This window comes from Vigna angularis, chromosome 5 (genome assembly GCF_016808095.1).
Source record: "Vigna angularis cultivar LongXiaoDou No.4 chromosome 5, ASM1680809v1, whole genome shotgun sequence".
In the NCBI taxonomy this organism is placed as follows: domain Eukaryota; kingdom Viridiplantae; phylum Streptophyta; class Magnoliopsida; order Fabales; family Fabaceae; genus Vigna; species Vigna angularis.
In genome coordinates, this window is record NC_068974.1 from 9,002,715 (window position 1) to 9,016,821 (window position 14,107).

At 33.8% G+C, this 14,107-nt stretch overlaps 3 protein-coding genes across 3 annotated transcripts; 2 read left to right on the forward strand and 1 right to left on the reverse strand.

The window, feature by feature from the left end:
- The first annotated feature begins 510 nt into the window (after nt 1–510).
- On the forward strand, nt 511–2,007 carry LOC108339174 (uncharacterized). The gene is made up of 2 exons (XM_017576317.2): nt 511–885; nt 1,625–2,007. Exons 1-2 carry the CDS (start codon nt 571–573, stop codon nt 1,985–1,987), a joined length of 678 nt encoding a protein of 225 aa, XP_017431806.2. The 5' UTR covers nt 511–570; the 3' UTR covers nt 1,988–2,007.
- Nucleotides 2,007–7,888, forward strand: LOC128193386 (uncharacterized). The gene is made up of 5 exons (XM_052877470.1): nt 2,007–2,099; nt 5,818–6,091; nt 6,341–6,419; nt 6,871–6,968; nt 7,511–7,888. Exons 2-4 carry the CDS (start codon nt 5,832–5,834, stop codon nt 6,952–6,954), a joined length of 423 nt encoding a protein of 140 aa, XP_052733430.1. The 5' UTR covers nt 2,007–2,099; nt 5,818–5,831; the 3' UTR covers nt 6,955–6,968; nt 7,511–7,888.
- Nucleotides 7,889–8,001: 113 nt separating this feature from the next.
- On the reverse strand, nt 8,002–9,920 carry LOC108339776 (putative 12-oxophytodienoate reductase 11). The gene is made up of 5 exons (XM_017576982.2): nt 9,780–9,920; nt 9,372–9,512; nt 9,126–9,253; nt 8,894–9,031; nt 8,002–8,761 (listed from the first exon to the last, which is right to left on the reverse strand). The coding sequence occupies exons 1-5, from the start codon at nt 9,848–9,850 to the stop codon at nt 8,169–8,171; spliced, it is 1,071 nt and encodes a 356-aa protein (XP_017432471.1). The 5' UTR covers nt 9,851–9,920; the 3' UTR covers nt 8,002–8,168.
- Between the last annotated feature and the right edge of the window lie 4,187 nt (nt 9,921–14,107).

A 14,107-nucleotide genomic window follows, 5' to 3' on the forward strand; every position in this document is an offset into this window, starting at 1 on the left:
TAACTTCCAACCTTATTTTGTTTCCATCATAGTAACACTTGTCATAAATATATTAAATATTAAATAAAAATAACACTTTTAATCTAATTTTGGATATAATCTAACAAAACTGAACTCTTTTTGTCTAATTACTCAATCCCACCATAATCCCACCACGACTTCTTTACTATTAAAAAGAACTAAATATGTTTTTAGTTTTAAATTAACATGTGAATTTGAAATTTATTTATATGTTAAACTTTGATGTTTTAAAAACAAATAAACATATAATTTCAATTCATAATTTTTTTCTTTTTTAAAGGATATTTTTGATTGACCTTAAAATGAAAATATGTTAAATGAAAATACTAATGAAGTTTGACATGAAAAGATTGATATAATTAAATTAAAATAACTGTATGCATCTTTTAAATTTGAAAAAAACAAAAATATATGAGAAAATGACACAGGATGAGAATCTAAAATCATATTTAAATATTAGAAAAAATAAAATGAATTAGTCCTCGTAATTCCAAATAGAAGGCAGAGGAGATGGCACTTCGGATTCTTTGAAGGCGACAGAAAGCGTTGATGGCGAAAGAAAACGATTACACGATGGAATTCAGAAGCTACAGGGACGATGCGTGGTACACGGCGCGCGTTTCATTCGAGGGAGGGATGCTGAGAGTGTGGTGCTTCGACTTCCCTGGAGAGTGCTACGATGCGTTTGAAGCGTCCCAATTTGGGGAATGTGAGCACCTCCATGATTTTCAGCATCGCTTCAGACCTCTGTCTAAACAGCTTCAAGACAGCGAGTGTGGTTCAGTCGTGACAGGAACCAGGGTCTGCGCGTGTCAGCGCTTCGGCGACGGTGACATTCGCTTCTACGACGCCGTCGTGGATGGGGTCAGTCTCCACTCACCCACCACTCCTACGTGTGTTTTACCTCTTGTGAAATACAGGGTTTGTTTGGTTTAAGCTCGTATATTATAATATGATATAAGCGCTTTTACGGGATGGAACTGGCTAGTTTGTTTAAATAATATGAGCAATTTTTTTAAATTTAAATGTTTTTTATATATTTTTTTTAAAAAACATTTATTACAGAAGCTGAATCAGAATTTGCTTACTTAAATTATCTGATAAAAAGTTAAAAATATGTTTTATTTTTATTTGGTTCAGTAATTTTTCTATCCAATATCGATCTATTATTATAGATTTGGTTGCACTTTTTCGGAAGATATTTTTTAGAAGTGTTAAGTCTCTTGTAACGGGGTTAAACTGATTTTATTAATGAGTTAAGAAATACACAAAATATGTATTTATTCTTGCATTTCTCTTATTGTTTGGTAAGAATAATTTCCTACGAGCACTATATGACATGCTCTTAAAGGTTCCCTTTTTAAAACAGTATGTTGGGATTTCCATACGGAAAAGACTCATCATTGCTCATTTGAGCAAATAGTAATGTATGATTCTTTCCACGTTTATGAGAAGGGTGTAGTAGTTGAAATGAAAATTAAGTGAGTCCTAGATAGTAAATTCAATGAAATAGAAAGGTGATGGTTTCTTAGTTTGGGGAGAATAATGCAGGCAACTTTTACATTCTTATTAAATTAAATTGTTTCCTCTGTATCCTTCTTAGGTGAAAAGAAGAAAGCATTCTTTGACAGCAAAAGAGAAATCATGCGTGTGCACCTTCATACTTTTCTGGTTGAATGGGCCAAAAGAGGGAAATCTAACAGCTACAACAATTGAGGATATCTGCATAATTCAATCTGAAGGAGAGCTAGATCCTGTATTGGTTTCGTTTCTGGAGATGGCAAAGGGGAAAATAGATTTGTTTTCCACTCGTTCTGTTTCAGCATCAAAGGGGGTTTCTAGCATGGAAATGGCCGCTGAAGGGGACAGAGGCTCAGGCACTACCTATGGAATTGGTTATTTTGAGCGAATAGAAAAGGCAAATACTAAATGTTTTTATTTTTATTTTTTATGTACCCATGAATAATTTCTGCTAACTTGCTGAATGTATTTTCAATGCCTAAATATCTTACATTATATTACTCGACAGGAAAAACGACATGCTAAGCCGTCTGTTGCCAAAGTATTTTCACCTGAAGGTTTGTTTGTGTGAAACAGTAGAGTTTAACATTAGAACTAGGTTCGACTCACCGGGTTTTTCTTCAAAATCCATTTCATGTTTTCCAGATATTTTTATAGGTCTCTTATTATGATTGTCCATCTAGTTCTGTCAGGACTAAGTCATAAACTGTCAAAATTACAGGTCAACATTTAGGATCGTATGATTTTACTTACTAGGCGTGTAAAATTGTGTCAAATTCTACATGACTGATTACTTGTAAGACTGTGTTTAAGTAAATTTGACATTGTCGCTTTGCCATTGTAAAATTGTTAGAATTACAATACAACTCATAATGTGGTTGAAAAATGAGCTCTCGGCCTATTGATTTTATGGTTAGACTGTACACAATTTAAATGGAATGACTGTTATTGGCTTTGAAATGAAAAATATGATCTATCTATTCTTGACAACTTGTGTTTTTGTTCATTTAGGTTGTTTGTGTATTTGATCTTCTTCACTTTCTTTAATTTAAATTTGCTTTGTTCTTTACTTTTGCACTTTCTTAGGTCTTTGTCAAAGACTTTGCTAGAATTCTCAACCTGATGAATTTCTGTATACAAGTGGAACATTGTTTCTTTTTTTCTCTTTTCTCACGTTACATCTGCAGTGATCTATATCCATTGCTACGGTAATGAATTATGAACAATATGGAATTCCTAGATTTGTGTTTATCTGTCTCTTCCTACTTAGCTTCCTACTTAAAATGTAAGCCATGTTTGTTTTTTCTGACAAGTTAAAGTACTTCTTGTGAATCCATATGTTAATTTTCTGTACCTCTCTCTCGAGATACTTCTTATAATTGTTTGGGACCTTACTGTCCTGCCTTAAATTTTATGGTCATATGATTCAAATCCTTGGGAGACCTTGTTTGACATTGTTAAACGCTTATTCAATATTCTTATGTTTTAATTTTTCTCTACCATTATACATGTTCGTATGTATAAAGAGATTGGAAACTTCTTCATTAGCCTATATGCTTTACACCCATATATAGCATTCATCAGGCTTGGCTTTTATTTAGTGTTGATCATACTCAGATCTTGAGCGTGGACTTTGCAGATAGTTGGCAAGATCTTAACAGGGTTCTTGATTGCTCCTTCTATTTGAAGAGGGCCTCCTCGTTGGTGAGAGGGGAAGATTCACTTGCAAAGACTCTTTGACGCTCAAGTCAGTAAGAGAGTTAGGATTTATTATGTGAGAGAGATCATGAAGTATGAAGTGTTAAGTGAGTATCGTTGGGGATACTAGTTGTATTTATAGGAGTAGCATGGGCTATGGGCCTGTGCTCTTATCATAATAATATTTACCTGGAGAGAATAATAACAATATAATAAATAGTAAAAGATTGTAAGTAATAACCAACATATCAAACTATTGAGATTTAGTTATATTACATGAATTTGACCCAAATAGGTGTAAATTGGGCTACTCCATAATGAAGAGACTTAAAGAGCCGAATTGGGCCATGCTCTTTAATATGCCTATTGGGTCAGGTAGGATCAAGTGTGGTTCTTCTTATATATTTTATAATGATTTCCTATAATATGCATCTTTTATGTTGCAAATTCAAAACAGTGAGCATAAAACCACTACTATTGATTAACTGTTATAGCCAATATATAGCCTTACACAGAAGACACAAAAAATTGCAACCCATGTTTTACAACCTACTAACATGGAGAATAAACTAGGAAAGCATTATCTGAATCTGATAGGTAGTGGAGAAGAAGAAAGACACTGAACGGCTGAAGGCGGTGAGGGCTCGAGCCGAACGGTTGAAAAGTTAATATCCTAACTGTTCTAGCAGTTAGGATGGGAGGGAAATGAATTGTATAAATATGTAGAGGGAGATTTTTGGACATTAGTTGTATAGATAGGTTTTTTTTGATCCTGTGAGGGAGGTTATGCTCCCAACCATTCTTTGTACAGTGACTTCTATTGCGGTTAATAATAGAATTCATTCTTTCACCTCTATTACTTGTGGTTAGTGCGTGTTCTTGTTTGGGTTTCATACTGGGAAACCTAACAGAATCCCTAAAAGATAGGATTATTCAAAGCACTAACTAACAGACTTGAAATATTCAAAGCACTAACAGACTTGAAATCTAATTTAAATCTACAATAAGACTCAAATTAAAGACTTAACAAACTTCAACATCCTTCCTTAAACTGAAAACTATGTATTCAGTTTACATTTGAATCAAAACAAACTCCTAATAGACCTTGAAGCTTCACAAATTGATAAAGCTTTAATGAAAGCCTCTGATTTTCAGCCAAAAAATACACCCACATTCTACGACAAAAGTCATCAATAAAGCTAATCATGAACCTTTTGTTGTTGGATATAAGGTTGATGGGTCCATATATATCAGCATGTACCAATTCAAGAATTTGAGAGTCTCTCCAATGCTTAATAAATTGTTTCTTAATTCTGGAATATAGAATACACTGGTAATGTAGTACCATTTACTAGCATTCAAACACTACCCTTTCACATCACAGTCATGCTTGAATTGTCTCCCAATGTCACCTTTGTCCTAAAGCTTTCATCAAAATCAACAAAAGACTCTCGATTGCCACACATGTGATTGCTGCATCCAGAGTCTAGAAACCACAATTCTTCCTTGCTAACTTCTTCATCCTTCGCATATGCCATTAACAACATCTCTTCATCACCTGCAACGTAATTTGGTGAATTTAATTCCTTCATTGGGCATTCATACGGAAAGTGTCCAAGTTTATGGCAATGATAACACACTCAATGGCAGATTTATCAAAACTACCAGCCTCCACTTCTTCCCCATCCTCAAATTCCACCACGGCCTTGTCCTCCTCCTGAAGATTCACCAAAGGTAACCTTTAAAGCTTTCTCTTCTATTTCATGAGGTTTCATCCGCTGCTCATGGGTGTCATTGATCTCAATATCTTTTCAATGACTTCAACATCATCCATCTTCGCCTTATTGACCTGTAACTTGTTGACTATGGTAAGAGTGCGTGCAAAATAGTCATTGACAAATTCTCCATCTTTCATGCTGAGCATCTCAAACTCCTAGAGCACTTGTCGTTGTGCACGTTGCACTTTTGCAATCCCTTGACAATTTTCGCCTTTGCATCATCAATGACTTTGCTTTGTGCTTCACTATGTTGAACTCCTTCTGCTGTAGCAGGGATCCCATCTTCTATGAGACTCCAATATTATTTTGATCACAAGAAATTTTCCATGAGTATACTTCAATGATCATAATGCCCATCGAATTTTGGAATCGCAGGTTTCACAAAGCCACTCTCAGCTGTCATATTTGCTCACTGGTTTCTACAAGATCAGGCCCCTAATGGAGCTCTAATATCACTTGTTGCAAATTTCAAAACAGTGAGCAGATAACCACTACTATTGATTAACTGATATGGCCAGTATATAGCCTTACACAAAATACACAAAAAACTATAACCCACGTTTTACAACCTACTAACACGGAGAATAACTAGGAAAACATCATCTAAATCCCTAAAAGATAGGGATTATTCAAAGCACTAACTAACAGACTTTAAATATTCAAAGCATTAACTAACAGACTTGAAATCTTATTTAAATCTACAATAAGACTCAAATTAAAGACTTAACAAACTTCAACATTTTAACTTTTTCTCAGATTTCCATTTGGTTACTGATTTCTTCTTTTATTTGGTTTATAGTCACTTGTGATGACATGAAAGATCGGGATCTTGAAGGCACAAAAAATGTGTGTATGATATTGATTGCAAATATCGATGGAGAATTATGTCCATCTACAGTTACACAGTTCTTGCAGAGGCATACTTTAGTATCAGCTAGAGTCTTATTTTTTCCAAATTTGTCATCGGATGTATATACCAGGGGAGCCATTATATTGGATTCTGAAAAAGAGCTCCAAAAGATGTGTGGCTTTCTAAATGATCCCAACTGCATCATAACGTCTTCAACTGGCAGGTATTCCGTATGTATACTTCTTAAATATGATGTTTGCAGCTATAAACAATCTACTTTCATTGTTGGTTCAATTGTGAAAAGTAAACGTCTGTGTCAATCCACTAAATGTTGAAACAGGGCTTGTTAATTCTTTTTGAAGTAATTATTTTAATAATTTAACTACAATGCCTACAAAATTCTGAATATATTTAAATATTTTGTATTTACTTTTACTATTTTAGAATTAATCTCTTCACTATCTTTTCCCAGGCCATGGGTGATACTTGAAAAGCTAGTGGGGCTAAAAGAAATTAAATCATCAATAGGAACATTTGGGCATACATCAGAGGTATCTTTCGTACACAAATTTCTTTACTCCTTTTTTGCCACCATTTCCCGGCTTAGTAGTCACGAGCATGGAAATTGTTCAAGACTATATGATTACCAAATGGTCAAATTTGGACACCAGAAAAATCGTTAAATTTATGATAAAGTAATAGGGGCACCTAGTCCAATCGAGAAACCGTATGCAGTGAGGGTAATCATCATCTTAAAAGTTGGATTTTTAAAATTTAGAATAGATTCACTTGTTAAGAAGATATTAGAGTTTTTCTTAGGAAGATTTGTAGGATATACTGGGTCATCTATTATCATGCTATTAGTGGATCACTTATAAATATATATTTCCACAAGATATTCAATCCTCCGCATTAAAAATATTACATCGATTAGAAATATAATTAAATCTATTGCATATAAATAAGTATACATTAGTTGTGCCACCAATTTTCCTTCTGTAGGTTCAGAAGATGACTGCCGAAGTTGTTGAGGGTAATGACGATTGTATTCACTCTTCTATTGTGATTAGGATGACAAAAGCTTAATCCAACTTATTTTGGTACGACCCCTCAATAGCCATCTGAACTGGGATGACATGTTTCAACAAAATGAGCCAAAATTTGTAACCTCTTAAAGGATTGACTGATGGGCTGACACTATTTTTTTTTATTTTTATCTTTTAATTTTTCTTAAATATATATATATATATATATATATATATATATATATATATTTATTCATATAAATATTTTTTAAACTTTTAATTAATTAATATTTTTAATTGGGTAAATTAAAATAATTATTATATTTATATATTAAATTATTTTTATAACTAATAATTTGAATTTTATAAATACTAATATTTAAGTTACAATCTTATTAAATATTTACCTTTTAAAAAAAATATAATATAAAAAAGTTAATTTTTTAAATTATTATTTATTTTAATTTTAATTTAGAAAAAGACAACTCTTTAATTTAACGGATTAGACAGACTGATCATAACATATAGATGGACGAAAATGTTCTATCTTAATAGTAACCCATGGCAGTTCTCGACATGCTTCCTAACTTGTTGGATTAATGATTCTATGTTCGCAGAGTATATCACGAAAAGGAAAGAGTGGAACAAGCACCGATTTGAAGGTTCTGTGCCCAGGTACTCAAGAATTCAAGAGAGCTAGTGATATGAGGAATTTGCTTTTTGAATTTATTAGTCATCAAGAGCGACTACATAAGAGACTTGCACTTGAGGAGAGAAGGATATTTGCTGATGAACAACCTACATGTTCGGATTAAGGGATATATAAAAGAAACAAGAAAGGACTGGAAAAAGTTTTTCTACTGATTTTGTACGTAATTGAGAAGTAATGTAATTTTATAAAATATATTTCTTTCTGTATAAGGTTTGACTGACACATGAACTCAATTGATTATTTTGTCTGCAGTTGTCAAACTAAATATCGTTATTGCTTCCTACACCCCCTACAGTTATTAACTGTATATATATTTTCTATTCAAATGAAAAGTTTATACTTCACCAATTATTTATTAAACTCTATACCTACCTTGTGACAAATAAGACAACCACATCAGCATTCACTTTTCTTATTGATAATATTATTATGCTATTTTAAAGGTATTCTGTTACAATTTATTATTGGGTGAAAACTGCTGCAAATACAGATTAAACAACAACATTTGAACATAAATTATTGAACCACAAAGTAAACCCTAATTTATATTTGATGTGATATCCTTAAGTGGTGGTTTCAAGATAAGGGTAGTCAGTGTAACCAACAATCGGATCATGAGTGTAAAAGGTGTCTCTGTTGTACATGTTGAGTGGTGCATCAACCTCAAATCTCTTAGGCAAATCTGGATTAGCCAAAAACAAACGACCATAAGCAACAAGATTTGTCTTGTTCTCAGCCACAGCTTTGTTCCCTTCTTCTCTGTCATAGCCTCCAGCAACAATGAAAGTGCCATCAAAGGCCTTCTTCATTGGTTCAAGAGTGTAAGGGCTTTCCACATTCTCCCCAGAAATGTTCCATCTTGGCTCAACCATGTGCAAGTACACCACACCATGTTTGTTGAGAGATTTGGCCATGTAGAGACCCAGTTCTTGAGGGTTGGAGTCAATACATTCATTGTAATCTGAAAAAGGTGATAGTCTCATTCCAACTCTATCTGCTCCTATTTCTTCAACAACAGCTTCAACAACTTCTAATGCAAACCGACAACGATTCTCCAATGATCCACCATACTTGTCTCTTCTGTCGTTAACTTGGTCTTTCAAAAACTGGTCTATCAGAAAACCATGTGCTCCATGAATCTCAATTCCATCAAACCCTGTACCAGTACTACTTGTGGTTACAAACTTATGAAGATCTTCATGATTATAGTATTTATAAAGACTCATTAACATTATGACTTTTTAGTGTATGAAGTGAAAATTCATGTGTTATGTATACTCATTTTTACCTGCTTCCATAGCATTTCTTGCGGCAATTCTGAAGTCATTGATAATAGAAGGAACTTCATCTGTCTGTAACGCTCTTGGTTGCATGCCATTACCAGATTTTAATGGCTTGTTGGTTGATGAAATTGGAGCTTCCCCATCTGGGTGTGCATAAAAAATTAATGAATATCTGATTGATATTATATTCTATAAAGTTCACCAAGAAATTGTAATTTAAAAGCACAAATTATATACCTTCCTCTGAAACCCTTCCAACATGAACAATCTGACAGAAGAATATTCCACCTTTGGCATGAACAGCATCCACAATGGGTTTCCATGCTTCAATTTGCTCTCTTGACCATATACCAGGTGAGTTTGGGCTATATACAAATGAGAAGTATCATCAAATGAGATGAATTTTGAATACAACAGAAAATAGTAACTATATGTTGAATATCAGACTTATCAGATATGTGAGTATGTTTGTAAATTACGTACTATTTAGAAGAGGGTGAAATACTGGTAGCTTCAGAAATGAGAAGACCACCCTTGGTAGCTCTTTGAGAGTAATATAGGATAGCATGTGGCTGAGGAACATTATTGTAAGCTCTTGCTCTATATAACGGTGCCAAAACGATTCTGAAAATGCAAAAAGCAACACAGTTACATAAACTTTAAACCAAGAAAGTAGGTGCATGCATGTGCATGTTCTTAATTATATCTTTGACAGAACAGTTTCTCAAGTTAAATAAGACAGATGAAAATTAAAGAATCTAATTATTGACACACACACATATATAATATGAAGAGAATTGATCTAAAAAAGCTTAACATATATTTAGCTAATGAATTGAAGTTTAAGAGTAACTTAAATGTGAATGTATTTGCATGTTTTTATGAAAGTACCTGTGGGAAATGTTGAATTTCCCCATCCTGTAAGGTGTAAGAAGAGGGATGACATGATTAATTTCACCCATTTTTGTGCAAACTTATTTGTCTGATACTTTTGCTTTCTCTGGTTGCCCTTTTGTTTTGCTTCACTTATATGGTGTTAATTCAGATTGAGTTGTGTATTTATAGATGTCGGGTGAAAGGAACAAAGTCACAATTGTCGATGTTCAATGATATGATGTAAGAGAGTGCGTTGGATGTTATTAACAAATATATCTTTGGTCCAATCAATAATTCACTTTATAAGTGGTCAACATACAAGGATAACACGTAAGTGTGGACGTACGCTTTGAATTGTATTTGGACTTTATGAGACGTGTTCTTTTTTTAAACTGATCGATCAATTCGGTAAACTATAGTGTTTTCCGGTAAAAACTTGTATAGGTTTAATAAATATTTTTATTCTATTAATATTTTCAATTTTTTCAAAATAGTTTTTGCACTATAAAACAAACTAGAATTACCCGCTAATGTATCCCATTGATAACATCCAATTTTTGTTGGTAATTGAAGTTTTCTGATGGGTTACCGATAGACTTCAATTTGCTGAAGGGGGGAATTGTTTTTATTTCTTCTATCTTGTGCACAGGTTTAGGAGGTGGGGCCCAACACTTTGATTGACCGATGAGAGATTATACATTTGCTATTTTATGGAGAATGAAAGAGGAAGTTCCTCTCTAGTTATTATCTTTTTTTCAAAAACAATAATTTGACACGGTTTTGAATGTTGACATTCGTTTGAGACGTTGTGGACCCTATTTTTTCTGAATGTCATTAAGGGTACTTTTGGAAGTTTGTTTAAGCAGTGAGTATAACGGCTTCACAAATCATTTCTATCAATGCAGTGTCTGAGGCAAACATGAACCTACTCCACAAGCTCCTTTCTCTCCACGCACTGGATTCATTAAAGCAAACACTTATTGCAATGGTTTAGGAAAGCAACACCCTATCTCTCTCTTGCTCGACAAACCCTAAATCAGACACAAAATCCCCTTCTTTGTGGTGCACTAGAAACCCTAAATCGAACACAAATTCTGTGCAAAATTGGTGTTTACATTGTGTTCACAAAAGCGAGAAGCTGAATAGGATTGTGTTGTCGTGAAATTTGAGTAGTGTTCATTGTATTAATGTGAGTGTGATGAATCCCTTTTCTTCTATCACGTTATGTTGTTTAATCTAGTTATACCGTGTATTGAATCTTTTAGATTGATCTGAATGAGCTTTGTTCTATGATTGGTTGATGATATTGCAGGATTACAATTTATTTATATTGTGTAATGATAACGAAGGAAAATAATAGGGTAACCAGAGGGGAGAATTTGAGGTTGAGACAACAGAAGTGTGATTGTAGGGCAGAGATGGTTGGGATGAATTCTGTGAGATCTGGTAGGAGCTACCTTAGACCATGTAGATGAGTAGAAATTGTTGAGTTTCGTAGAGGAGAACCAAGAACTAATCCTTGTTAGGAATGTATGATTTTACCTTGTGATGTTCGATGATGTTGTCGATGCGATATGGTAGCTTCACTCTCTGATTTAAACTTCGTCGTATCTTGTATATATTATGTATGCCATATTTGGGAAAGTTTGGCACGAATTGTTGTCGTAGATATGCTTGTTGTTGACTTGTTGTATATGGTATAAGCTTGAGTTTGGATGTCAACATTAATTGAACTTCACATCTTAGATAAAGTGAGAGTATGTTAATTGTTTAAATTTTTACCCATGTTATACTGAACATCCAAGGGAAAATAAAGGAATTAAATGAAAGATACTACTTTTTTGTTGTGTGAAGATTTGACCATACCGCTTTGTTTCTAAATGGAAATAAAATCCATGCCATGATTCTCGATTTTTCTTTTCTTATTAGTTATTTTACATTACTTTTTAATATATGATTGTACCGTGGGAATCTTTTACCAAAAGTTGCATATTGCAACCTAAGTGAGTTTTGGAGTGTACCTAAATATGTGGTTGATCAGCATGAGAGTGAATGATAGGTCTACTAGTTGTACTTAGTAAATCTCAGTTCTATCTGCGAATAAGTGCTTCCTTTTGCCTTGTGTGCATAGGAAGGGTTGTTCGGGTATTGAACCTTCCTTGGGTGGGGGTGATGGTGTCTTCCTTCTCCTTGTGTAGCAATATTACATGTTCCTTAGCTGGATTGCGGGACTAATTGAGCATATCTAAAGGGGAAGCTACATATTAGTCTATAGGAGCACTTCAGTCGGGTGAGATAGGATATATGAGTGAGACTCACTCTTTCCACTATGGTGATCATGGTATGATGATGCTCATGATGTTCTTCATGACTGTGATAGTTGTAACGTCCCAAATTCAGAAGTCACTTAAGCACATCAAAGTCCAAGAATTCGCAAAGATAAAGTTTAAAAATTTCAAAGGAATTTAATTTATTATAAATTTAAAATATTCTTGTCCATACTCTCAAAGTAAGGACAAACATTAATTACAACTATTGATAGGGGAGCTATACTCACCTATATATCTAATGTTTTTAATGATGAACAAGAATGATTTTATGATTTTTAATTGCGTGCTGTTTCAATACAATCTTTTATTGAAACAATCTTGAAGAATCAAAGATCAAATTTGGGTTTATCATCAAGATTCTTTCAAGAAATCTAAGCTGAAGCATTTTGATCTATTATGCATTGTTGGTGTACTATTGTGAAGATCAAGTTCCTCATTTTCAATCAGTAGATTGAGTTCCTGTGCAATTGTGCCAGGGGGAGAACTGTGATTGTTCTCATTGATAGTTGAGATTGCTCTCAAGGTGTTTAGAGAACTGATATTGTTCCTGTGCGGTTGTGCCAGGGGGAGAACTGTGATTGTTCTCATTGATAGTTGAGATTGCTCTTAAGAAGTTTAGAGAGCTGGTATTGTTCTCTGTATTGGTAAGATTGTGAGGGTGTTCGCATCTTGTTACTATAAGTGATTGAGTGTGGTGAGAAGTACATTGAGAGAGTATATCTCCGTATTCTTGTAATTCAGTCATTATAGTGGAATCCCTTCAATTAAGGCCGTTGAAGGAAGACTAAATGTAGGCTTGGCAAACTAGTATATATCGTTGTGTTAATCTTTCTCTCTTTTCTCTTTTATTGGTTTTTCATCATACTTGTTTTATTGATTTCAAGAAACACAAAGAACTCATCAAGTTTTTGAAAGGATATATTTTTAAAGGGCTAACCAATTCACCTCCCTCTTGGTTGAGATATAAAACATCACCTTTTCTAACAATTGACACCAAAGCTAGGAGAATTTTAATCAGTTAAGTTTTCTATGTAATCGATTAAAAGTTCTTGATGGCTAGTATATCTCAAATTATGAGAATAATGGTTTCTTAAATTCAATAGGCAAAGATGTATGGGATTTTGTGATTAACAATTCTCATGAGCCTATCCAGACAGGAATATCAAGGAGATCAAATCAAATGTAGAGAGGATTCACCAACATCTTGAAACCTGTAGAAAGCACAAAAAATGAAGAAACATATATGATGGCAAAAAGGTTCTCAAAGTTCTTCACATGCAAAAGGAGAACGGACTTGAATCTTGTAGAAAATTAAAAGCACTCTAGAGAGCAAGATTTGCAACAAGAAAATGAAGGCAGGAAAGATGTAAGCAAGCACCCTAAACAACAAATAGATTTAAGCATGATGGTCAGATCTACACAGGCTGGAAACAGTGAAGAAAAATATAAGAGAGAGGCTATGTGGTATCTTGACAGCGGATGTTCTAGACACTTGACTGGAGATCCTACAAGGTTCAACAACCTATCATACAAAATAAGTGGTCATGTCACATATGGAGACAACAATAAGGGTAAAATTGTTGGTATTGGTAAAATACAAACACTCTCCTCATATATCATTGAAAATGTCTTACTTGTTGATGGGTTGAAACATAACCTATTTAGCATTAGCCAATTATGTCATAAGGGATTAAAAGTTACTTTGGAACCAAATCACTGTTTAATTTGTCATGCTTCTTCAAATGAACTTGTGTTAATTGGAAATAGATATAACAATATAATTTATATTGATTTTAAGAAGACTTCTTTTAAATCTGTGATATGCTTGCTGTCTGAGGAAGATGAACCTTGGTTGTGGCACAAAAGACTTTCACACATTCACATGCCTCATTTAAATAAACTCGCATCTAGAGGTCTTGTACTAGGGTTGCCAGACATAAAGTTTGAATCTGATAGACTTTGTGACATTTGTCAAAAAGGGAAACAAAGTAGATAATCTTTTAAATCCAAAAG

Bases quoted from the DNA above. Each gene is read 5' to 3' on its own strand.
- LOC108339174 (XM_017576317.2), top strand. From the start codon at position 571: ATGGCGAAAGAAAACGATTACACGATGGAATTCAGAAGCTACAGGGAC. The intron at 886-1,624 runs GTCAGTCTCCAC...TATCCTTCTTAG, and splicing joins ACGACGCCGTCGTGGATGGG to GTGAAAAGAAGAAAGCATTC.
- LOC128193386 (XM_052877470.1), top strand. From the start codon at position 5,832: ATGAAAGATCGGGATCTTGAAGGCACAAAAAATGTGTGTATGATATTG. The intron at 6,092-6,340 runs GTATTCCGTATG...ATCTTTTCCCAG, and splicing joins ATAACGTCTTCAACTGGCAG to GCCATGGGTGATACTTGAAA. The intron at 6,420-6,870 runs GTATCTTTCGTA...TTCCTTCTGTAG, and splicing joins CATTTGGGCATACATCAGAG to GTTCAGAAGATGACTGCCGA.
- LOC108339776 (XM_017576982.2), bottom strand. From the start codon at position 9,850: ATGGGTGAAATTAATCATGTCATCCCTCTTCTTACACCTTACAGGATG. The intron at 9,513-9,779 runs GTACTTTCATAA...TTGCATTTTCAG, and splicing joins AAATTCAACATTTCCCACAG to AATCGTTTTGGCACCGTTAT. The intron at 9,254-9,371 runs GTACGTAATTTA...ATTTGTATATAG, and splicing joins ATTTCACCCTCTTCTAAATA to CCCAAACTCACCTGGTATAT.